At 45.2% G+C, this 26,333-nt stretch overlaps 1 protein-coding gene across 1 annotated transcript; it reads right to left on the bottom strand.

The window, feature by feature from the left end:
• Positions 1-810: 810 nt before the first annotated feature.
• LOC142591116 (uncharacterized) lies at positions 811-26,333 on the bottom strand. The gene is made up of 4 exons (XM_075703500.1): positions 26,224-26,333; positions 17,346-17,452; positions 10,963-11,074; positions 811-1,222 (listed from the first exon to the last, which is right to left on the bottom strand). Exons 1-4 carry the CDS (start codon positions 26,310-26,312, stop codon positions 1,135-1,137), a joined length of 396 nt encoding a protein of 131 aa, XP_075559615.1. The 5' UTR covers positions 26,313-26,333; the 3' UTR covers positions 811-1,134.

Below are 26,333 nucleotides of genomic sequence, written 5' to 3'. Positions count from 1 at the left end.
GGTCTCGTCATTTCCATTCAATCGGCGAGCCCGTACAGGTGTCGTCATTTTCATGCACTCGTAGGACCCATGCAAGTGGCGTCATGTTCGGCTAATGGGAACGCTCCCTGGTCTCTATCCTCCGACGGCCGCATCAGTGCGGTGTTGCGTCCTCATGTGGTCGTCCTTGAGCGATCTTCCAGTGCTGCGAAACACCGTTTTCCTGCACTAACGTCAACTACTTCGAACAGTGTACTAGGTACACCTTGGGAAGCGTTATACTGGCGGGGATACAAATGTTTCACGATGAGTTTCACGCGCGACACAGAGAGCGGCATAGCCAGCCTGTCTGAAGGGTCGGATAGCATGGTCGACGCGCAGCTGAGCCCCACAGTCGGAATGCCACGGCAAGTGGTTGTGTTCGGAGGGTTTGTCTATGCTAATTCATGGTCCGTATCTAACAGGGCATTTTATTGAAATCATTATAAAGATTGTTTATCGATGTGACGCAGGCATCTTTTACAGCCTGCGTTGTAGAACAGGTCACATCCTGGTAACACCTTCCTATCTTAGTAGGACGTTCCTGAGGGCTACCTAGCTCTTACTTCAAGGAAGGTTAAAATTACGTGAAAAAACGAGTACAAGCGAAACAAACACACAACACACACCAAGGTGTATTCTGTGTTTCTTTCGCTTGTCCTCGTTTTTTCATGCAGTTTAACCTGCTTTGAAAAACCCCTTCCTAGAATATTGTTCGTGTCATTTTTCGTTGTTACTGAAAAATATTTACCTTACCCAGCGAGCCCACTTGTTTTCTTTTCTTTACAAAAAGAAATCGTAACTTCTTTGGTAGAAAGCACTTTTTTTCGTATGAAGATTTAATGGCGCTAAGAATACAGTCCTCTGCGGTATGACCTTCACCCGTTGATCAATATTTAATTCATCTGACGTCACAACGCCACAAAAATGCCTGCACTGCCAAAAAGTTCAAGGAAATAATCCCGAACAGCATTTTTTCGCTTTGTTGACATGATACAAATAATATAATTTAGTTTTTTTGAACAATTCACATGAATATTGGTTACACAATATATATAGTGATATTGTTACGTATAACAAAGCAATATGACAAAGATACACTTCTCATTTGGCGTGCTATCCACTAATCGTTTCGCAACAATAGGGCCAGTAGAGCATGCCTGGTGGATCATCTGGATCGTTAGAATTGGGAGGGGCAGGACATCTGCAAAGTAGAGCGGAAAAAAAGAGAAAGAATGAAATTGCTGCTACTCTATGCGTTACTGGCGAGAATCTATTTACGAATCACTAAGTGGCAAGTTGTTTTTTTACAGTCACCTGCAGAAAACACCGCGATTTGTCAATTTCATGTCGATTATGGGAACAGGTAGAGCTTGCTTGCGGAAAAAAATCAATATCCAGGTAAATAATTGGAGAATCAGTAACTACCGTTTATTAATAATTAGAAAACAAGCTGAAATTGATAAGTCGATGTCTTAAAGTAGTTAACTGATGCATGCTCAGCAAGAATCCTCAGACTAGTAGCACGAACTTTATTTCTCCCTGGAAATATGGTTCAAAGTACATTGATAATTCAGTGAGAAGTTTCTGAAAAGCCTGCTTCCGGAAGTTTGTAGAATCGTAGCTGCACTGCCAGTGCATACTACTTTTCAGGAAGCGTACTCCCAAAATAGTTCAATCGTTTGACTGCTTCGGATTGTTTATAATTCCTCTGTAATCCTAACGATTGCGAATGATGCTGTCAGCAGTACCGTTGGCAATTTTAAATCAATGATGCGGTGACCCAGCGATGCAACACTATAGAAAAAGCGGCACAACAGATGATACCAGGCGGCGCTGATGCTTCACTTTTAGAGTGCAGAGTTTAGGTGCCCGTTCCTGGGATGAGCATCAGCATCAGTGTGAGCGTAAGCGGGCAAACCCACTCGTGCCACTGATCGCGCGTTCGTCGTCGTCTCAATTCAGAGCTGGCTTGGATGTCGCTCATGGTGCCAGCGTTCGCATATTGGCCCTTCCTCTGCGAAGGCACTGACAGCACTGATCGGATGGTCAGTCGGTGCGGTGATTTCGGCCTGAAATATTTTGCCTCAATATACCGCTAAATGAATACACATAATAAGCTGCCCTCAAATTTTGGCATAGTGAGTATCGTAATGGTCGCACATATTTTTTTTCTTTTGCAGAAGAACGAACATTGTTTCCGCGTAAGGAAAAATGAATAATAGGAACAGACAACATTTCAAACCCTCTGTTACCACATCTGCGATTGCAAGTTTTAGCTGGGGTTCTGCAGTGACAAAGCATTCTTCATGGAAGCATTGCCACAATCTATCAAAGCGCTGTTCGGGCAGCTTTGCACCGGCATGGGGCGTTATTAGCACTATCGACTGACGCGCGAAGTATTGCCACCTCTCCGCAAGATGGCGGCGGTGGCGGCAACGCTCATTAGTGTTTCCTAGATTCACATACAGTACGTAATAAATGTTGACACTATTAAAAGCTAAGGTTCCCTTTGCGAATCTCGCCGGGTTTTGTCACCGGGGATGCTGCGTGGCTGCTCTCTTGCCGAGTAGGCCAACCAATCACAGCGGAGGGCGTATGCCAATGCCAAACTGCCGGTGAGTGTTCAGCCGCCAAAACAGTGAACAGCACTCCTATGAATAGGTACACAAAAAGACAAGGAAGTGAAATCCATTAGCACCAGCTGGCGTCCATGTGTGTTCGTTATTCCAGCTTGCCCATGAAGTTGTTCGAAGGAACCATGACAGGAAGGAAGCTTAGAAGGAAGCTTAGATGCAAACACTGTTCTGCATGTAGGCTCCCAAGCTCGGTCATAGTGCCTGTGTTCCAATTACCTTTGTGCACATGTGCAAGGCTATGTAGTGCAGAGACGTGTATTGCGGAAATGCCTATGTTAAACGAGCGAAAGCACGAGCATGATGCAAAAACTGTGGGTCCGGTGCATCGCAAGAAGAAGCACAACCAGGAAGACGAGGACTGCTATGCAGGATTTATTACGGGTTGTCCTTAGTTGGCTTGATAAGTTTAGCGCTTTGCGCATATTTTGTTACGTTAACAGCGAGCGGTAGTCTTCGCAGCACATTATTTCTTTATTTATTGTATTTATTACAGTGCAAGGGGCTGGAATTTGATAGCAAGAAGGAACATGATCGGAAAAATGAACAGAGGTTCCCAAAAGAACTATTCTCTCCCCTTTAGCACCGCTAATACTTTTGTTGAAGTGCTAATTTTATATCTGTATAGTACATGCGCCTGTACTTTTCTTTGCGTTGTAAGTTTTCGCAGGGAAGCAGTGTCCCTATAACTCGAACACTACAAACTATAGAGAAAAAAATAATTTTTCGGTTTTACGTGCCAAACCCTCGATATGATTATGAGGCACGCCCGTAGTGGGGGACTCTGGATTCATTCTGGCGAACTGGGGTCTGTTAACGTGCCCCAATGCAAGGTACCCGGGACTTTTTGTAATTCGCCCCCATCGACATGTAACCGCCGCGGCCGCGATTTAATCGCGGGACCTCGTGATTGTCAGCCCCACATCATAGCAGCTAAACCACCACGGCGGGTATAGAGATAGAGAGAGCGATATGATTGTAAGACCAAACAGTCCTCAGATGGCTTGAACAAAGGCGTTTATCCCAGTCTGGGAGATCAGGAAAGTATATAGCACAAATACACACAGTCTACTGAGCTGTCAGGCAAGCGCAAGCAGTGGAAACCGAAGGAAAAAGAAGGATTAGATATTAAAGCGAGTTGCAAAAGATGCACTAACTCTTGTCGTGGTTCTTGCGTGCAAACCTACATAACTGCTGCACGCGCAGCTTCCGCAGCAACTCTGTCCGCCTTTCATAATCAAAATCTGCGAAATTATTTGTCTCAAGAGATAGAAGGCAACATACACTGGATATGACGCATGCGGTAACCAGTTACTTAATCGGACGGATAAAAACGTTAACATTATTCAGTGAAAATGTTCATCCTTATATATCAGGGGACCTGTGGTCCTTTGGGACCTTTGTCTGCAATGATAATCTTGCACACAATATGTGCGAGTGGCCGCTGCTCTTCCCTCCATTACTGAGGACCCGTCCATCAGCAGCCGGTACAGAGGCGAAATGCAAGACGCCGTGGGCAGATTCCTCATTGGCGCTCCGTAATTTCTTCTCGCATGGCGGGGCGCTGTTTTTCTTGCGTGGTGCTTTTGTTGTCGCTCACGCATAGGTCTCGGTGAGCCCCAACCCAAGGAACAGCCCTGGTTCTAGCTTTGGTGTTCCCGCTGCCGCTTTGGTGTCCTGGAGGTGCCGCCAATATGCGAAATAATCGCACGTTGTTAGAAGCAGTAAATAAAATCTATTACAGAAATGCAATCACGCCCAGGCACCAACTTCAGACGCAGCGCTACCACGCCCGTGCGGGTAAATTACGGAACGCCAACAGGGAGTTAACTAGTCCACGTACTGTACCGTGAAAGTGCATGGTAAACATACCCAGGCAACCTAAATAAAGTTATCCGGAGCCATCCGTTACGACTTCACTCATAGCCTCTGTCGCTTCGGGACGTTATGTTTGTTAAACACCATACACCAAATTAACGCGTGTGGGCGCACGTTGAAGCTGAACGACTACATTCATAAGCGTTAGTGAGCCTTTCAAAAGCGTCGACAATGTACTAACTTCTGGTGGAGCTCTTTCAGCTGAAACATGTGCACTCATTGCTTTTCCCCGAAAAACGATGGCCCCGTATGCTTTGTGGATTAATAACCAAACTATACGATATAGACGAAAGCACCGATTTCTTGGCGTCATCATTGATCGAGACTTGTCTTGGAGCAACCACGTCTCGTACATCACAAAGAGTTTCACCGCCATTGTGGACCTCCTTGTACTTCTCGGTGAGAGGTCCTGGGGCGCAACAGTACCATCAATGTTACCAATATATAAAACACTGTTCTTGGGTCTCCTGGGGTACAGCTTACCCGTATAGGATATAATTGCACTACAAATATCCGCAAACTTCAGAGTGTGCAAGCATAAGCCCTCACAACTTGTCTTGGTCTCTCAAAAACTACATCGTTAATTGGGACACTGGTCATTGCCAGACACGCTCCTTTGACAGTCTACATTGATACAGATGTCCTGAGAGCACACATCCGTCACCTGACTCGGATTCCCTCCCACAAACTTGCGTGCTTGCCAGTGAAAAGGCAACACTCAACTTTTCCCAAAAGTATTGTAGGACATCAGGCCTACTTGCCATCAGAATTTCCGCCTGCTACACGATCATCAGACTCATTGTGGTATCTGCACCGGCCACAAGCGCAGTCGACAATTCCAGGAATCAGAAACAAACCTGTATCGCCGTTGCAATCTTCGAAACAAGCAACCTTGGAACACATTCACAACGTGCACAGATTTCTGCAACATGTCTGCACAGATCGTTCGGTAAAACTCAACAGCACTGCTGCTGAAGCCATCATCCCGGCAAAATATGAAGAAATAGTATTCAAAACATCATGTGTGACCACATCGACGGCTGCACAACTCACGGCACTCCGTGCTGCACTTTCTATCATTAAGCAGGAACCACCGCAACAATGGGCAGTCTTTAGTGACTCCAAGGCAACCCTTCAGTGCATACAAAACCCAATGCGCCACGGACCCAATGAACAACTGGCCTCAGAAATTCGACACATATATCACCACAGCCATGACAAGGGACACAGCATAATCTTTCAATGGCTTCCAGGACATTGTAACATCTGCGGGAATGACCACGCCGATGATGCCGCCTGATCTGCGCATGAAAGTGGTCAACGAGTCTTCATTCCACTTTCGCGAACAGGCGCTGCGGCTGCGCTGCGATTGATGTCCCGTAATTGTATTTTGCCCCTGTGGGACTCGAACGTTTGCACCATGTGTTGTCTGCGTTTTGTCTCCAGACATACGAATGCACTTCCCGCCTGGGTTACGACAACGTGAACAGACCATGCTTTACCCTCTGTAGCTAGGCGTCGCCTTTACGAACTCGTATGCTTTTCTTATTGGAATGGCCAACAGCTCCGCGTGCGACACATGCAATAGCGATGCGACGCTCGCACATATTATCTGTGTCCCCCCCGTGATATAGCGCACAGATACAAGTGATGTGCAGAATACTGGACAAGCTGGACAATCGTCCCTTATCAGAACTCAAAGCTTTAGGTCAGTGCTCCGAAATAACATCCGCGGTGAAGGTCTCACTCGCGTTATCAAGGTTCCTGTGGTCTTCGGGGCTTCACGACAGAGTTTAAGAACGCCGCCCCCTATCGCTCTATGGTGTACGCGCTTTGTTTGTGCTCATCTTTCTTTTTCTCTATCTCCCCCCTTTCACTCTCTTTCCCTTTTTATCCCTTTAACCTTTCCCCCGTGCAGTGTAGCCAAACGGAACTACTTCAGGTTAACCTCCCTATATTCTTTCTCTATATTCTTCTCTCTCTCTCTCTCTCTGGCGGAGCTGAAAAATTGCCGGAATAAAGTCGCTTCTATGTCGCACACCCGCTGCAGGCGTGAGCACTGTCGTGGCCAAACTCCTATGAAACAAAGCGAGCACCATCGAGAAAAGCTAAACTTAAACATGCTAAAACCACGCACAGTATGGACACATACGCAAGCACATTTTTTTAAAGATTCAGGCGTAAACTAGGTTCAATATAAGAGGTAGTGAAGAACCGTGACACTTCACAAAGCTATTCGCTTTTAGCAACATCATCGCAGTCAGCCCGCCCGACGCTCTGCAGCCACGATTTTCTTTGTGCATTGCGCTCGTGGGATGGTCAACAAAAGCCTTTTGCACTCGCCTTGTCGGTTGCGGCAACGGAAGGAGCAGCAGCATGGCATCCCAATGAACTTCTCGTCCCTAACAGAGTTGATTTGGTCCGCTAAGGCATTCGATCAATCGGTTTGCGCGCACTTTCGTCGCACTGGGTCTACAATGGCGGTAGGCGCGCGCTGGAAAGAAAAATACAAAGTGCTACACTTGCTTCCACGTCACCCGGACCGGCCAATGGGAGAGCAGAGGAGGCTGGGGCGACAGGAGGCGGCGAGAAGAAAACGCTGAGGAGAGCGGGGGAGGGGGTGCGGAAAGATCTAGGAATGGCGCTAATTTTGAAAGATTAAGGGACTTCACGGCTTCCCTCGCAGGCTTTCCCTCGCACATGCAGCATACTGCACGCGGCGACGCGGTTTTCGCTCTTAGACTCTATGCGGAACATCACGGCGACGGCAAAATGCACCTGGAATGTACGTATAATCGCTTTCGCAATCAAATGGAGCCTGAAAAATTTTGCGATTCCTTCTGCACCCAATGGACGCTCATGACAAGAGAAAATATTGCCTTTGGCTCTCTCTTTCTCTCTCTCTCTCTCTCTCGATATATATATATATATATATATATATATATATATATATATATATTGGCACTGAGGGAGCCACGTAATCGTTTTCAAAAAAGGTGTCAGAGACGAACAGTTTTATAACATATGAAAAATCAATGTTCAACAAAAAACACAAGAACTTACATAGCTTTCGAGATCGTTCGCTTGATCTGCATAACTTTTTCTAAGCAACAACAGTTACCATCAGTTTTCGGTAAATAAACATTTTACATCTTCAACACCCAGCAGCGAATTACCGTATAAATAAACAATTTGCCCAGCAGGAAGAAAATGAAAATCGTACTGCTTGCAAACATAAAAATACTCAAACTGATAAAACACTTGGAAGCTTCACACAGTGTGGTAAATCGCAACTCCAATAGTGTTCGTACGCCGTATTACTGGATATGCACTGCAAATAGCATTAAACTTGTCTGATAAGCTGCTTACGAAAAGTCTTGGAGTGGTTGGTGTCATGTGTAAAGGCTAACGTGCGCGTGTTTTGTGTGGTGGATGCTCAGTGACTTTAAAAGAGAAAGACTAGTGGCATTTGGCGCGTGCTCGCAGGACGCGGCACCTCGGCCAAGAGCCCATCACGAAGGCACACGATTAGTTCTGGAAGAGGGACGAGAAGGAGAGAAGAAAGACAAACGGGTTCATTTTTTTTTCTCGAGGAGAACCCCGGTGTTCGGCGTGGAAAAAGCGAGGCTGGCGCGTTGACGGTCCGAACCTCAAGACGTCAGGAGCGCCGAGCAGAGAAGCGAAGGTGGCGGGCTACGGGCCTGGGTTTCAAGACGTCAGCAACGGCCTGGCCTCTATCCTACTTCCAACCTGTGGTGTTCGCGGATTCTGGTGACAAGGTTCGGAAGGCAAGAATTTTCTACCGTTATCCTCCTGTGACTCCTTGGCGAAGCTGCGGTTGATCCTAAAGAAGCAAGCAGCGACTGATGCTCACGTGACCGACACTGTGCAGCTGCACCGCACCACATGTAAAGTAATTTTGACAGATCACGGACCTTACTATTCGTGATCAAGCAATGTCAAAGCCCCGCGTGTTTCCCTGGCATATTGGATTTGTAGAATGCCGTGAAGCTGTTGAAGAGGAGAACCATTATCATCGCCCGTGGAAGAGCATAAACGGGGAACAATGTCGAAATCATTTGTAGTTTTCTGAAGAGCCATCGATCTTGAAATATTTTCCGAATTTGTTCTGAGAAATACATAGATTATGGAAGCACTCCATTAATAATCAAAAACGACCTAGGACTTTATAAAGTGTCTGTAAGGTAGGTGCGAACCCTCTTGGCTGCACAATTAAAGCTGGGAAGTTTACAAATATGGTGAGTAGCTCTGGGTGCTGGCTGCACAATGAGGGATTTTCGAATTACGCCCTGACATAGCCTATAAATCTTAGATACGCCCTTACATGCCTAAGTCAAAACAAACAAACACGAAATGAACAAGAAAGGTGGTGAGCCCCTGTCAAACCAAGACTTGGCTGTTAGCTGACAAGGTGCTTGCCGCTTATTTTAATGCGTTAGCATTATGAGTGTCAAAGTGAAAAAAATGTTCGTGTAAAGTGTGGAAGCATGTCACGTAGTAGATGTAGAGAGGGGGTGGGAGAGCTAAGAGCGCGTCTGTGTGTAGGCGTATGTGGGTGTGTGTAGTGCAACTGACGGCAGCCTGCTCCGGTCTATGGTCAGTTGCACAGTGGGAAGCCTGCCACATGGTAGAAGTAAACAGTGCATAAGAGAACATTTAAGAGTGTGCAAAGCTCCTACGGTCAGTTCTAGCAGACAGACATAAATACCACAGAAAGTGGACGTCAGAACGTCGCCGCGAAAGCTCAGCTCGTAAGAGAAATGCACGCATAATGCGAAGACAACTGTTCGTATCTCAGCAAAGGCCACGTCGCAAACTGCCACGGCGACGGCAGCTTGCGACTTGAAAAGTGACTTCTCTAGCCCTTCGTATATAAAACAACCATCCTCGGAACAGATTTCGTTGTTCTAGCACCGCTATGGGCGCGCACCGCATAGTTACGACTCCGGAGGAGCAGCGTGAACACGAAGAGCGGTAAAGGGAAAAAGTAACGGCGGTAGGACGAGCGGCGACGTGCTGCCAAAATTACCATTAGTACCATTCCTCTAAAGTAATAAAGCATTGCGTACCCCCTCAGGAGTTGTGGTGGTTTTCGGCAGCTTCGCTGGACATGTACACTCTCAGGTGCAGCGACGGGGAGTCAATTTTTTTTTCATTCACTTTCACTACCATTAGTTTATCATTTTGTTACTTCAATTGGTGGCAACGTCATATATTTTCTTATATATGGTTTCTTATGGTCCAAACAATATATATATATATATATATATATATATATATATATATATATATATATATATATATATATATATATATATATATATATATATATATATATATATATATATATATAAAATTGCTGCGGACCACCGTCATATGCACTTCGCTCCTCATAGAGACAGGGCGTGGTTCTAGGGCGCTCCTGAATGATTTACAACGTGATAAGCTGTATAAATCATGGCTCCAAGGCCCCAGAGAGGTGCGAGTTAATGCTCACGCATTTCTCTCGCATTTAAAGTTCATTCTCCACTGAATGGTTCCTGAAACAATGTGGCATTTTGCATATTGAAGTCTTGTACAATCGTCGCTCCATGAATCCTGCCTACCGTATATACTCGTGTATGTGTTGCCCTCGTGTAAGAGCTGCACACCCACATTGGAAGGCAGTTCCCCTTTAAATCAGGGATTATGTAATCAGGATCGAAATCCTATAATACCAGAATGGGCGTTTTCAATTTCAATTTGGACGTTTTCAATTCAATGGACGTTTTCAATTTCACATTTGTGTACATCTGCTCTTTTGTTGTAATAAACACACAAAACATGTGTATGTTTTACCTGCCCATTCAGTTTCAGCTCAGAGCAATAAATCATGCAATATTGCTCTCATGTCTACTTCTAACGCAAGTGATATTAGTGACAGAATGACGGCGGTGATATGATGACAATGTCGACTATCCAAAGGCGAGAACGGCAAATATCACGTCAAGGTGATAACGATGGTGGTATGTTGACAATGCATTTTTGCTAACACTGAAGACTGCTATGATAATCTTTGCGAGAAGAACTGAGCGGCTTTTGCGACAAATGCCGTACTGTGAACGATCGCGTTTTACTTGATCTCCTGACCAGGTTATTTTCAGTAATGAACGATGTCTACAATAATTATCCATGACTCTTAAGTTTTGCAAAATATTCTCTCTATTTCTTGATCTTTCACTATGATACTTTTGTCGAACAATGTTTATTACGGCTCTATCAAATGAAGGTAAACTTCGCTCAGCACTGCACTAAAACATAAATTCTAAAATTACATGGCCTGATACGTCAAGTATTTGCACATTTAAATGACGCTAACATCTTTTGTGCCAGCGCTTCCAGAACCATTTAAATCAAAAGAAATTCTTACCCATTGACCAATAATTCCCTTTTATTGTAGCGGCAGACCAACCTCACGCATGGGGTGCCAAGGCGTAAAGACCCTCCTTCACTCAGTGAATGACTGTCGTAGTCACAGCGTCCTGCAAGTGAATAATTTCCATGACAACGAAATCCTTTATGTCGGCTATTAGACATCGATCAAACGCAAGGATCTCAGCACTCTGCAACATTACTCTGGCGAAAGAAAAAGAGAAAGTTTCGTCAAACAGCTAAAATAGTAAAGATATACATGTGAGTACAAACATTTTTACGTTAGCTACCAGCTTTTTTTCTGTAGGTTTTGTGAATTACTGGTTAAAATTAGTTAAAGGATATTGCGCTGCAAAAAAACGACACGGAGGTGAGAGAAGACGACACACCTAGCACAATTGAGATAAGAAGACACACCTAGCGTCCGTGTCGTTTTTTTGTCGCGCAATATCATTTAAGTAATGGATTACTAACTTGCCGGGAATGCTGCTCTCATGGGTATAATTACTGCAATATTAAAATGAAATATACTTGGCTTACAGTCTTCGTGAAACAATATATCTATCACAAAAAAAGCCGCGCATTATATTAAACATGCGGAGGCAAACGTCATTTACCATTTGCAATATACACAGATGCTCGGCCAAGGCAGCAACTTGATAGGATGCACTAGATATGAAGTATGAAAGAAATGACCATTTGAGTATTCGTTCGGTAATTGTATCATTGCCATTTTATCAATGTCCTTCCAATAACAAAACTCGGCGTTGCGTTCAGCGGAAGTATTTTCCCATAGAAGGTCGGCGAAGGGGTGTATCAAAGCAGACGACTATGCTCCGGTTGCTGCCCTTACTATTCTGTTGTTGTGCAGCGAACAGCCGCGTTCCGCACCTTTTGCTGTTTGCCCAGCCACATAATACCCACAACCTTCTAAGAACAATAGTTACTGGCCTTTTTCTTCTTGCTGACGTTTTCAAATCAGCCATTTCAACTGACGTTTTTCGCAGTACAGTGCCTGCATGCTTCTCCCCTGGCTGATCAATTAGTCACATGATTATTTGGTCCATTTACCGATGCAGGTTTAAATCGTCAAGTAGTAAGAACAATTCGAAAAATAAATTTCCGAAAGATTCCTTGTCACCCACCCTGTAAGATGACAACACCTCTCTACAAGCATAAAGAAACAAGAGAACTGACCTATATCGTGTCACTTATCTAGTTTTTATAGCTCTGCGAGACGGCTTCCGGCTTAGCGAACAGCGCATCGTGTTTTCTCACGTGCCAGCTCATCTCACCTCTAGGGGCATCTGCACGCATTGGATGTGACGCAGGGAATGCCGATGATTAGGCGGGCGTTCGTATTTGGGATTCTGTGGTACAATACAATTTATATAAGGCATGAATAACGGACAAAAAAGGCAGAAGCGTTGCTCAGTTTTTCTTTAGTAAATGGTGGGTGTGCAATTTTTTTCTTTCCACTTTACATAATAATGCACACATCAGCATGCATAAAGCCTTCTTCTACTGCACTAAAACTGAAACTTTTAAGCTGCACGCGTTTACGAAAGAAGGGGCGCCATACTTTCTACTATATTACCCTAACACTTTTATATAATTGTAGTAAATTACCTTTGACAGGTTGCGCTATGTGATTTCTGTAGTGTAGCATGAAGCATAAATTACACCAGAGGGTATTCGCAACGTAGAAGTGCTTAGTTATAAGAACCCTAATGGAACAGTTTAAGTATTCCATTTAGAGCATACGTTGCGAAATCGAAGCTTATCAGTAGGGAAGAGCAGTTTGAAACGATCCCAACTGGAGCAGCAATGTAGCTTATACTGACTATATGGGGGATATTTCGAAAGTAGGCCTATTTTAGGATTTTTTCTAAGGTGGCAACACTTCACTACTTCTCGGCTTTCATTGTACAATGGCATCGTGTTAAAAACTAAATAATTATAATGATAAATATTGGCTATTTTTAACCTAACGGCGCGTCGCAATCTGCTGTGCACATTATTTCCGCGTTTTCGGCTAATATACTTGTCCAGGCCGAATTGAGTTATTGCTCCACGCGATATTTAAACACTGCATACAGATGGTTAACCAGTGAAGCTGAAACGTGCGGCCGCAGTGTTTATCATTTGGTTAATCCCGACAGTTAATGAAATGACAGCTTGGTAGGCTGCCGGATCCTCTGTACGCAGTTGCTGCTTGCGCTCGAGTGCACGAGACTGTTATGCCCGGGCTGCAGCGTCTCTATGGTTTATACGAGCTCGTCCCAAGTTCTGCTCGCGGCGTTGCTAATCGAAAGCTGCCTGTTTCTAAAGAGAACGCATGACGCGTGGCATACCCATTTCGGAGTAGGAGAAAAACTGCTGCACGCGTGCTCGGCTACGACGGAGAGCGACGACGTTACTACTGGTGCGTTTAATCCAACACCACCAGGATAGCACAAGGCCTTTTCACTCCCATCCAGACGTCATGTTACCTGGCCCGACCGCCACAGAATATAATGTGGATGCTCCCGAGTAGGAAACAGCGATTTTGACATCATCGATTTTGTCATGCTAGCCTTGTCAGGGGAAATTTTGGGCCAGGTAACGTGACATCATGGATCAGAGTATACAGACCTTGTGCTATCTAGGTGGTGCTGGCTAATCGCGCACCTCTGTTTCTCTATTTTTCTTTCGCGCATGCGCAGCGTGTACAAGTAAAAGCTCCACGGCTATCATTTTGTCGAATTCACTGGTGGACAAGGTGATGGATCCTGCTGCGCACATAGGACGTAAAGGGGCTTCAGATGTTAGCGTGATCTGCCAGTCGTTTAGGGATGACAACGTTGAAAGCGTGATTCCTGACCGTGGAGCATGGGCGGATACGCAGAGGTTGAGCACAGGCAATTAAGCTTCATTGTTCATAATTTGGACAACTGCGTGTGGTAGGTTCACACTGTGTGCCAAGACAACGTCAATAATAGGGCATGCAACGTAATCCCCGTCAGTGACAGAAGCAGAGGGTGTAAAAAATTCAATACCGGGAACGCTAGAGTACACAGTTGCGTAGACACAGCAGCAATAGTCTCTGGGACAGAAGGGTGTTCAAGTTGAAGGACACCGGCGCCACAGTCGACGAGGGCTGAATGTGTGAACAAAGAGACAATGCCCAAATTCACGTCGTATGGGCACTGCTCAAACACATGAAACAGAGCACTTGTCCGATGGCCAGATATAGTGACGCGGACAGTACATGTTCAGACAATGTGGGTGCGCTTCCATCGGTGTCTTTTACTGCACGTGGCATGGCAGGTGTCAGGACTTTCTTCAGCGCCTCACGAAGACTAGCCCTCATCACCAAGATTTGTGCACCGGTGCCGTGGCAGTAACACCGTCGACTTGGACTTTGAGAAAATTAGCACGGGTATCAACAGTAAGACGAGGATTTCGAAGCCGTGTCAAGAATGCAGCGTTAACTCCGGCCGCTGCATTCGTTAGTTATCCAGTGCGTAGCGTCCAGGGTGGTTAAGCGGCCGGAAACGGCGGGCTTGCGGTGAGCGAGTTCGGCGGTTGCTCGGTGATGGTAACATGCTATACACATAGATGCGACTTTCGACATCGGGCATGTCAGTCGGTAGAGAGCGCGTCGATGTTGTACGGAAATAGCCATTCGGACGAGGGTTCTGGGTTCTCCAGCCAGGCGAAGAAGTCCGACGGCTCCAAAAGTGCCACATAAAATTGCCCAGCTCGAGAGCACGCGAAACAGATTGGGCAATCATCCGGCGACCTCCACTCAGCGGAGTTGCGGTATCGCAAGCAAAAGGATTCATAGTAAGGTACGTTACAGCGAAACACAAGACGAAGACGAAAGAAGGCACAAAACGATGACACGAGGAAACCTTCTTTTGTCCTCGCCTTGTGCTACGCTGTAACGAACCTTACTATGAATCCCAACAAACTGACCGAACTTGCCGTTTGATGCGAGTAAAAGGACTGGCCTCTTGGTGCGGCTTGTGGAACTGATGGTGTGACTGGTGTGACTGGTGGAATGTGCACGATGCAGACAGAGGAGAGTCCCAAATTGGCGACCTCCTGTCGAACCACAGCTTGAATCATGAAAGCCGTGGGCTGGTTGGCAGTCAAGATATCCGGCACAAGAGGGACTGGTGACATTGCTTCTATTTCACGACGGCCAATACGTGTCAAAGTTTCATAAGCAGGCGATTGTAAAGTCGGTCGTGGTTCTGCGCATGATGGCGATGCGGTAGTATTGGGGAGCCTGGTTATTTACTGGGCAATACGGCGACATTTTGCTTGTTCGAGTCGCCGACACTTTTTCACACTGGCATCCACGGTAGCACAGTTCCTGAATACCAAGAGGTGGAATGCGTCCTCGGCGATACCTTTGAATATGTGCCCAATGTTGTTGGCTTCGGTCATATTACAGTCAACATTGCGTCACAGCGCTAGAATATCCTGAATATACTAAATGCATGACTCAGTAGAACCCTGCGCGCATGAGCAAAGCGCCTTTTTGGCGGCTAGCAGCCAAAAAGGGGCTTGCCGAACAAGTCGTTCAGTTTTTCTTTGCATAGGTGCCACCTGGTGAAATCGTGCTCACGCGTCGCGTATCAGACGCGTGCGGTTCTCATCAGATCAAATACCACATTTGCCAGCATAAGTGTATCGTCCCACGTGTTCTCTTTGCTGACACACTCGTACCATGAAATCCAATCCTCAACGTCCACGTCATGTGGGCCACAGAAGCTGCCCGGATCTTTTGGAAGCGAGAAGATGACAGACGGCGGGGACGGCTGCTGCGCGGTAAATTCCGGCGCTGTCGGTGTTTCAGTGGCCATCGCCGAGGGAACAACGCGGCGACCGCTGCGGAGTTCCGTGCTGGGATGATGTTGATGAACAGGAAGCGTACCCACCTCTTCTACCACAAATGTTGTACCAAAAACGTATATTTACAAATATTTAGAAGTAAGGCGAGCAGCCCTGGAGTCACAGTAGCCAAGATGGCGAGGAGCAACTATTAGGTCTTCTTCATCGATGCCGGCGTACTGTGACAGACGTCTGTCTCGCGGCAATCAGCTCCAGTTCTACAGCCTCATATTTCTTCATTGGCATTAGCCTAAATTTTTCCAGATTACTCCTGACTGCTACTAGATTTACCTTTTATGTTGATGCTATTAATGGGACTAGATGCAGTCAGAAATGTTATGTGCCTGCTGTCAGGGCTTTCTGGTAACTTAATCGCTTACGAAGTTTATGTTTATTCTGTTTTCAAACTATAACAACCACTACACCCTTGAGGGGATGCGAGTACGGGTTGGTGAAAATCAAATTAGCCGATGTGGCAAGATATCGTGCTGGAATGAAGGAGTTTTTTTCCATAACAATGTATGGTTTCTTGCCGAGACTTTTTAGCATGTCCGCACGGAACAAAAAACCGAATTAACCGCAACCAATTAACGGGAATCGACTGTATTGCTCTTTACTCTAATCTGCACATGCTACTATTTCGCTAATGCTTCAGAATTTCTCAACATTATGGCTATGGCTGATGAAGTAGAAATCCTACCTCGTATACTCTTTGGTCTGGAATTTTTCGTTGAAGAAGACATGCGCGCTAGTGAGTTTTGTTTCTGCCTCACGAGCTCACCTGACCACTCTCCCGAGGGTACCCTACGTAACCCGCGATAATATCTCAAAAGGCACATCGAAGCTAGCATCATTCAGGAGGGTTCGCTTGTGGAAGGTGGTTAGTTTGAGTTTCCAACGACAGCCTATTGGGTTCATTATATTATTAGCACCCACTGCTGAATAAAGACCGCCGCCTTTATTACCTGCTTCCCAGTGGTCGGAGAGTAAGGGAAGAAGGATAACTGCCCGATTCTCGAGGGAGGCAGTAATAAAAGAATTGCGCGGTGGAGGCCACTTTATGTTCAGATAACGAAGTGTCCTCTACCGGCTAACTGAGTCGTCCAAATTTAGTTGCTGCTGGCCTCATATAGCTACAATGGCTCTGGCGAACCTCGTTGTGTGACGGCCACATTTCAAACGTAAAAACTGCAGACGAGAATCGGAAGTGAACACATTGAGCAGGAAAAAACAGCGCTATACCTATACCAACTGCGGAGGAGCTATTTTTGCTCCGCTCTATATTCGTGAGCTTTCTCTAACTCACTAAAAAAATAGAAATTCAGTCGTCTGCAGCACTGTAAGCACAAATGGAGCATTCAATTTAATTGAAGCGCCTCCACTGTGTGGAACCACATTCTGCACATCCAACTAAATACAAGAAAGTTAGGTTACTATAGACGATGAAAAAAATTTTGTTTTTCAAACACAGTAAGAAGACATAGATACCGAACTTACCTTTATCAAATTTCAGCGCAGGAATTTCTGAGAATGAATATTGCGGCGTAAGGATTAGTATCAAGGCGAACAAGATCATCATCTGCTTTCCCGGTGGTAAACGAATTCTGAAATGGTGTAATAGATATTTTGACAATAGTATTACTTAAGAAATATTGTTTGTTGTTTATTTTATCGGTACTGTAAGGCTTTTCTTGTGCATGACTTCAAGAATTGCTTTGTGGAGTCGGTTGTCATCTAACTAGCAAATTAGTTGTTGCGGTGAAGTATAGGCAAGCTTACAGTAGGATACGGGAGCGTTTCAGTAGCAAGCCCCGACAAGTTGAGACTGATCGGGAAGCGTCGGCTTGTTTACTCCTTTGTTGTACTGAAGTGCAGTTATTATTCAATATATATTTGCGGGAAATAAATCATGCGCTTTCTCATTGACTATCAACTACAGTAAGCGCACGCTCATAGAGAACGAAGCAACGATGTGCTATTGCTAGATGACTATTCCTTCTGGAATCTTGCTTCCTGTAATAGACCGAATACCCTTGATGCAGTAGAGGCCAAATTAATTCTTATCTTGCGCAAGCGCGCGTAGTCTCAACCATTTCGTTAGGTCACGGTATTCATTGCGTTTACATTTTCTAGCTTTGTTGGAAAGCAAACACGCTTCGCTTGGAAGGATTCGCGATGTTCCTTCATTTTATAAACGAAAGAAACGTTCAATAACAAAACATGGAAACGGGAATCTTTACTTCTGCACATTATCATTTGTTATTCTGTGGATTTGCGCTTAGGTACCCATGGCACATCGACACGTGTGCTTATTTATATTTCTCTGGTGACCACATTTTCACCGACTTACAAATATTAATCGTTATCGCTCGACGCAGGACGCGCCTGCATGTAACCGAAGTTTCTTGAACGGTATGAATGGTTCAGTGGCGTAGCCAGAAATTTCGTACGGGGGGGGGGGGGCTCACTTTTTCAGCTTGGCCTCCTCCTTATAGATTTTTATGCGAAGCATATTACTAGAGCTCAACCCAGCTCCTCAGGCGCGGCGGTGTCGCCTTCAATGACCTTTAGTGACCCCATGCCATACCACGTGACACCGTGACGTCACGACAGAGGAAAAACGGGGCTCCAACTCGCGCCGACGCTCGCGGCGTCGCCTTCAAGGCTGACCACGTGACACCGTGACGTCACGACAGAGGAGAAACGGGGCTCCAACTCGCGCCGTCATATAAGCAGCTGTGCTTGTTTCTAGGTGGCTTTGGCTCAACTCTTGCAAGATGGGCTGGGTGGGAATCGAACCAGCGTCTCCGGAGTGTGAGACGGAGACGCTACCACTGAGCCACGAGTACGATGCTTCAAAGCGGTACAAAAGCGCCTCTAGTGAATGCGGTGTTGCCTTAGAAACCAGCTGTTTCTAAGGCTCAGGCGTGCGTCGCTTGCTCAGGCGCACATTTCGTTGCCGCGCCGAACGCTGCGTTGCCCGACGCTCACCGCGTCCAATGCGGGGCGCGTAGTCGCTGCGCCGTAGCCCTTTGTCTAACACCCCTTGGCGGGTCGACGGGAACGCTGTCGCGTTCCACTCTTGAAGGCGAAGCAGAGTAACGCATGAGTTGTTTCTTCGTCTAGCCGAACCAAATATAGCCAAGCAACAGAAGTTCACCAGGCTAAACAGTGGTTCAACAACTAAAATAAAGGCTAGTATGCTTCGCATCCTGGGCTTAACCTTAGCTAAGCCACAGCCATTTTTTTCGAGGGATCAAACACATTAAACAATAATAATGACTGTGTTGCCATTGCCGAAGATGCTGCAAACGAATTCTTGAACGCTACGCATTGTCAAGACAAGTAAAAGTATTGCTACACGCATGCGGTATATGTTTGTTTGAACGAGGCGCGTGGGCGCCATCACTCCAGAAAAGAGGAGGAAAAACGAACTGGGCTCGCGCTGTGAATCTAACCGGTCGGCGCTGCAACCGTTGTAAATATAACCTGTAAATAGTTGCTCATCTTACTGACACGTCCTTCGCGTAACAATATGCCGTTAGTGGCCGGTAGTGGCAGGCTAATGCCCAGTTTGAGCTTCGATAGAAGTTCGGATTTACGGAACCAGGCGTTTTCTAGGTTTGTATCTGGAGTAGTAGAGTTAGCATTCTAAAAAGCAGGAACTATTGTGACAGCGTATGCGGCACCGCACAACCTGTACCTTGGCGTAGGTGAGCCGTCTGGGCGATATTTATACTTGTACGACGACTACCACCACCACGGCGGCGGCGGCGGCAGCGGCGAGCGCCCGCATGCTTCCAGCAGCACATGATCGTAGCGTATGGCACATCGACCCATGCGTGCACTATATTTGCGGTGGAACTATTAGTGAAAGACAAATTGTTATACTTTCTATTGCTTGCAACGGGCAGCTACAGCACATGGAAAGAGCCGTGTTTCACGCATGTCGCCTGCAACGCTAGGCTTTCACAGTATTTTGGGCAGTATTTGGTTACACATGCAGCTATTCCCTCTGCTCCCATGTGCTCCTGCCTTAAATGTCATTGTGCTGCTACTGGTAGTGGTTTGTAACATATGCTGCCTCATCTTGCGGTTGCCATATGCTCGCACGTGCCGCCTTGTCCTTCTGCACCACAAGTGCGCGTGGTTTCATGTAATACGCGACCTCTTTTTTACCGCACCCATGTGCTGACGCTTCCGACCTGCGCTTCTGCGCTGGAAGTGTGCGTGGCTTTGTGCGAGACGCTGCCTATCCATGCTTCTGCCATTCGTTGACACTCGCAGCCTTGCCCTCGTGAACTAAAAGTCCGCGTAGTTTTGTACCATACGCTGACTCCTTGCTGCAGCCGGGTATTGACACCTGCCGTCTTCACCTGTGCTGGAACTTTGTGGTTTTGTGACAGAAGCTGCCTCACTTTGCTGCTTTAATGTCGTGACACGTTCCACCTTTTCCTCTCTATAAATTTACAGCGAAGTTTCTCAGAGAAGCTTCTTGAGAATGAATGATCTTCAGTGCCACTATTCAGCAGAACGCTACAATAACATGATCGCTTTCGACCTTGTGCTAATGCAACTCCAGTCGGTATGAATATAAAATTATCCTGGTAAATATAAATTTTCCTTTGCTATCACCATCACGAGGAGCAGCTGCTCTACAAAGCGCTGTCAGTTCTTTCCTTCGGCACGTAGACGTCGCAAGCCATTTTTGGCATATTTCACATTAATGTTCGCTTTAAATATTTTAGCAGTATAGCAAGGCCTCGTACACAGGAAACATTTGCCTCATTGAACTTCGTATTTTTTGTCTTCATGAGGTATCGTTTTCCTACAACCATCCGTATAATGAGTAGTATTCTCGCAAAATATTCAAACATTTGCGGCTTTACTTTGAAAATTAACCGTTCATGCGTATTGCCTAATCTCTGATCTGCTGCCGACGCTTTCTTTCCTTTCTGTGGACAATCACTCTCAACAATCTAGATATTTCATCAAACACCTAAGAGTGTCTTGTTGACACGAAGCCAGATTGTGATATTTTGTTGATGACCTATTGAGGACGTTTCGTTGTTTAAACTAGCATCTAATGTATATATCCAGTGGCAAAGCTCTTTCCACGATCGGAAGCAACATTGACGCATAGGAGTCGCTATTTAAGCCTAGGCATTCCAATCCACGTAGGTGCACCTGCAACTTTTCTGAGAGTTTTATTAAACCGTCATGGTCCTTGCAGGTTGCTGCTGTTTTCAAATCACTTAATTCTTTCATGTGCATTTCTACCAACAGCTCAATTTTCCGTACCACTGCTTCAGTATTGATGAGTTTCCCATAGTTGCTGCAGGAAAATTGTATTCCCTCCACGGAACCTGTTGCTTTTCTGGTGATTCATGATAGAAGGTAGGCACATTTATTTTTTTACAGGGAAACATCTATATGACTAACCTTATACAGTTTTTTCGGCGTCCGGCAGCAGAAAAGGGCTTAGGGACTTCAAAAAACCCATACACAATGGGTTTGACTGTTTGCTTTGTTGTGGTCACTTGCGGGGCAGTGCGGGATCGTAGATGTCAAAATGCGCTACAGATTAGAACGCTTGCCGTGAAAAATAGCGTGACGTCAAGGTTATCGAAGTATATAGGCAGCAGAGGTATCGGCGCTAAAAACAGCTGTGATATGTATGTGGCGGACACGTATAGTTCGCACATCTGAAGAACAACGTCCGCATGAGGAGCGCCACAGGGAACAGCAATGAGAATGTAAACGGCACCGGCGCGAAATGACTACCGACGTAGAATGTTCCCGCGATGCTGAACGAAAGCGACAATCGCGAGCCCGGGCACCTCCGAACGAGCAACGACAAGCATTCCACTCTGTGAAGATTGAATGGCATCGAAAGCACTTTACTTTTCGTTTGAGACCTTTGACTTTCGTCAACTTTCGCTGCCATTCCATTTTCATGGTTGAATGGCTGCAATTGCTTGGGTTCAAGTCTGTTCTTTCGCGTACAACTCTTTCAAATTCCCGTCAATATATCGTCCATTTTTTTATCACCATCACTGCTATTTGAGAGAGTTCAAAAGAAAGCAGTACGGTTTATTCACAACTCATATAGCCATTCACCTGTCACTCAACTACTTATTTTCTTGTCTCCCATAGAAACCACCATCTGTCGCTTAAAATTCTTCTTTCAATTATTCGTAGGTAAATAATATTCAAACACATCCAACATTACACCACACTCCTCTGGTTATTGCACAAGACAATGGCACGATTTTATAGTGACAATGGCACGATTTTATAGTGACACCAATCAACGGAGTAATTAACTGTTAGAAGTATTCCCGTTTCCCCAGAACGACAACAAACTGCAATTACCTTACTAATGATGCACTATCACAAATGTCACTAAAAAGCTTTTCATAAGAAGCTAATAAAATCGACTAATGACTAATAAAAATCAGACCCCTCGGTCAACCCCCTCTCTTCTTCTCGTTTAGTACAAATCTTTGAAACTCATCCTTACTTTTATAACATCTTTTGCACTGCGTTATATCTTTCTGTAGCATTTCTTCCTTATATTTGGCTTTCGGTTAGGTGATCTTGACTGATGATTTATTTATGAATTGATTTATAACTTTGAGAATTAGGTTTGCTGTGCTCAAAGGTGTTCACTTATATCTTGTATGCCCACCATTCTAAGGTCTTCTAAAAAGTGACAATATCCATAAAGAAAAAGTAAACAATCATCATTATTTCTAGTTTTGTTAGTTTGACTATTGTTGGTTGCTGCGGTTGCCTAGCTTCATCATTAACGTTGGGTTGATCCCTCGCTTTTTCCCTCACTTCTTGCCGAGAAAGGTGTGCGCTGACGCTGTACAGAGCACTTGCTTTGAACTCCTACTCAGTGACCTTCGCCAACGTTAAGTAAGCTCTTTCAGGTTTTGTGAACTACTCCATCTGCTTGTCCACTTTCTTTAGCGAGTCTCCAACGCCTTTATTCTGGGTGGCTGTCAGCGATATCGTAAGATCTTGATTATCCTCCAGTTTTTTTTTCAGCATCGCTCACTAGGATTGTAATTTGCATCCCCAGCATCTTTCGCTTCTTCAAATTAAACTCGCTGGCCGTCTAGAATAACTGCACAAACTGGTTGACGCGTACAAATTCTAGCAGTTAGACGTCATTCGTGGCTTAGGCGTTCCCTTTGTCAATTCCGCTCGTTTCTGTCGATATCCCGTAGGTTCGCTCGTGGGCCTCATCTCATCCGTGTTCTGTGGCCAATCCGTCGTCCTGGTAGACTGTGGCCTGTCGGAACATGAGTAGCCGTAAGCCTGGTCGCACCGCATCCCCACATGTTCCGACGTAATATTGGGAGCCAACTCACCAGAAGAAGTCGAAAAACGTCACATACAGTCAAAAGATATTTTTGAAGAGGCGTCAGTGGCACTGGGAAAGTTCAAGACGAAGGAGCCTCGATTACATCGAACTATCAACTTACAAGCGAGAAAAACAGGCATGGAAACCTCAAGGCTGAGCATCAAATGGAATTTAAAGGAAAACGCATTGTACTTTCCATTTTTCGGCATAAAAAGCTTTGATACGAGGAGTGAAATTATGAAGAAGCAAGTGCTGGCAGCTTACAGCAAGAATATAGGATCCGCTTGGCGTCGCTCATTCACTGTGACAGCTATGTCAGAAATATGAAACATGTGGAGGAAGAGAATATCTTAGGACGACTGACTGCCACAGGAATGTGAAACGGTGCCTTGGAGGAACATTATTCAAGGGATACAATTAGTTCAACACATCAGCATACCTGCATGGTTTTATATTAACGAGGACAGCCGCCCTCTTACATGAATCTTCATTTGTATTTCATGCAAGCCCATACGCTTTGGGGCAGCAGACTACTTGATAAATACGTACGACAACTAAAAACAGGCTGAGTCACTCATCTCAAGAAGACAAATAGCTCGAATTAAAGAAATGTCGTTGCTAAGAATCGAGCTAATGGCTTCAACGCTATTTGCACGCCTCTCTCAATGCATTAGCTGTGGTTTTCTGAGAAAGCTAAATGAATGATAATGGACAGACCCACTCATTGTTCTAAGCTTATTATAGGGAAAGACGAAACGAGTCATCTTTGGCGAAAATATAGCGAAGAACATACAAAAAAAACTGTCAGAGTGGAAATACGTTGCAAGGGAAGAAAACCCAGCTGATTTCATGAGTAGAAGTGTTAGCGCAGAGCGTTTGATACATTCATAATTATGGTGGCGTGTTCTAAAATGTTTTTTTGTGTGGGCGTGCGTGCGTGCGTGCGTGCGTGCGTGCGTGCGTGCGTGCGTGCGTGTGTGTGTGTGTGTGTGTGTGTGTGTGTGTGTGTGTGTGTGTGTGTGTGTGTGTGTGTGTGTGTGTGTGTGTGTGTGTGTGTGTGTCTGTGTGTGTGTCTGTGTGTGTGTGTGTGTGTGTGTGTGTGTGTGTCTGTGTGTGTGTGTGTGTATGGAAAGGAAAGCGACAGAGCAATTCGAAGGAGAAGACAGCGAGAATGGTGAAAGGTGTACGCGCTAATACATGCCCGTCAACTGTGACATTGATTCACGCGGAGAAGTATGGCAGATACATATGACTACTCAGAGTAGACATCTTGGGGTCTCAGGTACATCCGCAATACAGGAAAATAGAGGCCGATCATGGGAGACCTGAGTTTTGCGAAAGAGAAGAATGAGAGACGGGGGGACCGTAATAAATCTGGACCAAGAACCCGTGCGAGAAGATATTTATTTATTAATTCAGTTACCTCACAAACTCCCGGAGGAGGATTGCGTGAGGGGAGGATACAGTCATATAGCAAAAAGAATGGAAAGGAGTACAAAGAAATTATATATTGTTAGCGAGTTAACATGAAAGAACAAATATCTGACAACATAAATAACGCGATAAATCATACTAAACGACAGTGTGAAGTAGCAAAAGGAGTACGAAGAAATTATACAAATGGTAGCTGGTGAAGATGAAAGAACAAGTATCTAACAATGTTAACGCAATACAAAATAAACAAATAAACGAAAAACAACAAAGCTATACAACATCGCTAAAAGTATTTACTTAGGTGCGCAGTAAGGTTTAGTTGTGATGAATCATGGAAATAATATTCATAAGCGTGCTTTGAAGGATACAGGGTCAGTCCTGGTAATGCAACAAGTATGCTTCTTCATGGTACGAAAATCGTTGAAGACTCGCGAGGTCTCGTGAGACCCAAGTGTAGCCTATATGAAAACAGAATAACATAAAGCGAAAGACATCCTATTGTGCTACGAAATTGGACGAATGGTACAAAGGTGCTGGTACGCCATATTCATCAATACACGCAACATGGAGGAAACAATACGTGTCACATTAGTGCAGCTTCGAACTCAGTACTGCATAATACAAGGAAGACAGCTGGTGAAGACGGTAATTCATGTATGTCTAAATCGCCAACAATTTGATGCCACCTGCGGCACCAAGAAAAAGCCGGAGTTTCTGGTGACAGAGTCAACGAGCGACAACAAATTGAAGTGATCGGTGCGGATTTGACGGATCTGATGCTTATAAAAGACGCGAGAAAATGCTCTAAAAATAGTCTGTTTCAATATTTGTATACGCTATTACCCGAGTGCTACATCTTGAAGTTGTGGACAAAAAAATGAAATTAAATCATGGGGTTTTACGTGCCGAAACCACTTTCTGATAATGAGGCACGCCGTAGGGGGGGACTCCAGAAATTTATACCACCTGTGGTTCTTTAACGTGCACCTAAATCTAAGTACAAGGGTGTTTTCGCATTTCACCCCCATCGAAATGCGGCTGCCGTGGCCGGGATTAGATCCCACGACCTCGTGCTTAGCAGCCCAACACCATGGCCACTGAGAAACTGCGGCGGGTGTTGTGGACAAGACAACGGATGCATTCCTGCATGCATTACGAATATTTATAGTGGGACGAGACTTAAGTTGCACCATATACAGTGACAAGGCAAGGAAATTAAGAAAGGCCGACAGAGATGAGATAGAACACGACTGGGGGTACAAGAAATAAAGGAAAAGCCAATCCTGTTTTTATTCACATTGGATGCATCTGTCTCGTCTCGTTACTGCGACCATCAAATATCAGCAGCTCATACCAAAATGTACTAAAATTGAGCTAGCTCAGATATAAGTCCCTTGGAAAAATATCAGAAGCCCGAAAATAATGCGCTAATAGATTGTGAGATGTGCGTTTAGAGATTCCTTTGAGCGCGCACTGTATATGTAAACCTTGTCGTGAGTAATTTCTGATTATTATCCTGAACGCAGAAAGTCAATCATGGCAATAGATATGAAGAATACCACGCACCTGGTACTCTTCATGGGGACAACCTTGCGCCGTGTAGGTTCAGTGCCACGAAGAGTATTTTTGGAATGCATCTCCCGTGCAAGCGACATTATATAGGGTGGACGAGCTAC

Source organism: Dermacentor variabilis, chromosome 8, assembly GCF_050947875.1.
Source record: "Dermacentor variabilis isolate Ectoservices chromosome 8, ASM5094787v1, whole genome shotgun sequence".
NCBI lineage: Eukaryota > Metazoa > Arthropoda > Arachnida > Ixodida > Ixodidae > Dermacentor > Dermacentor variabilis.
The sequence above is the reverse complement of the archived record's forward strand: the minus strand, read 5'-3'. Positions and strand labels throughout refer to the sequence as shown.

What these genes read in the sequence shown, in the direction of transcription:
- LOC142591116 (XM_075703500.1), bottom strand. Translation starts at nt 26,312, where the DNA reads ATGTCGCTTGCACGGGAGATGCATTCCAAAAATACTCTTCGTGGCACT. An exon ending in GTCCCCATGAAGAGTACCAG is followed by an intron (nt 17,453 to 26,223) that starts GTGCGTGGTATT and finishes ACACCATTTCAG; the next exon opens with AATTCGTTTACCACCGGGAA. An exon ending in TGCGCTGAAATTTGATAAAG is followed by an intron (nt 11,075 to 17,345) that starts GTAAGTTCGGTA and finishes ATTCACTTGCAG; the next exon opens with GACGCTGTGACTACGACAGT.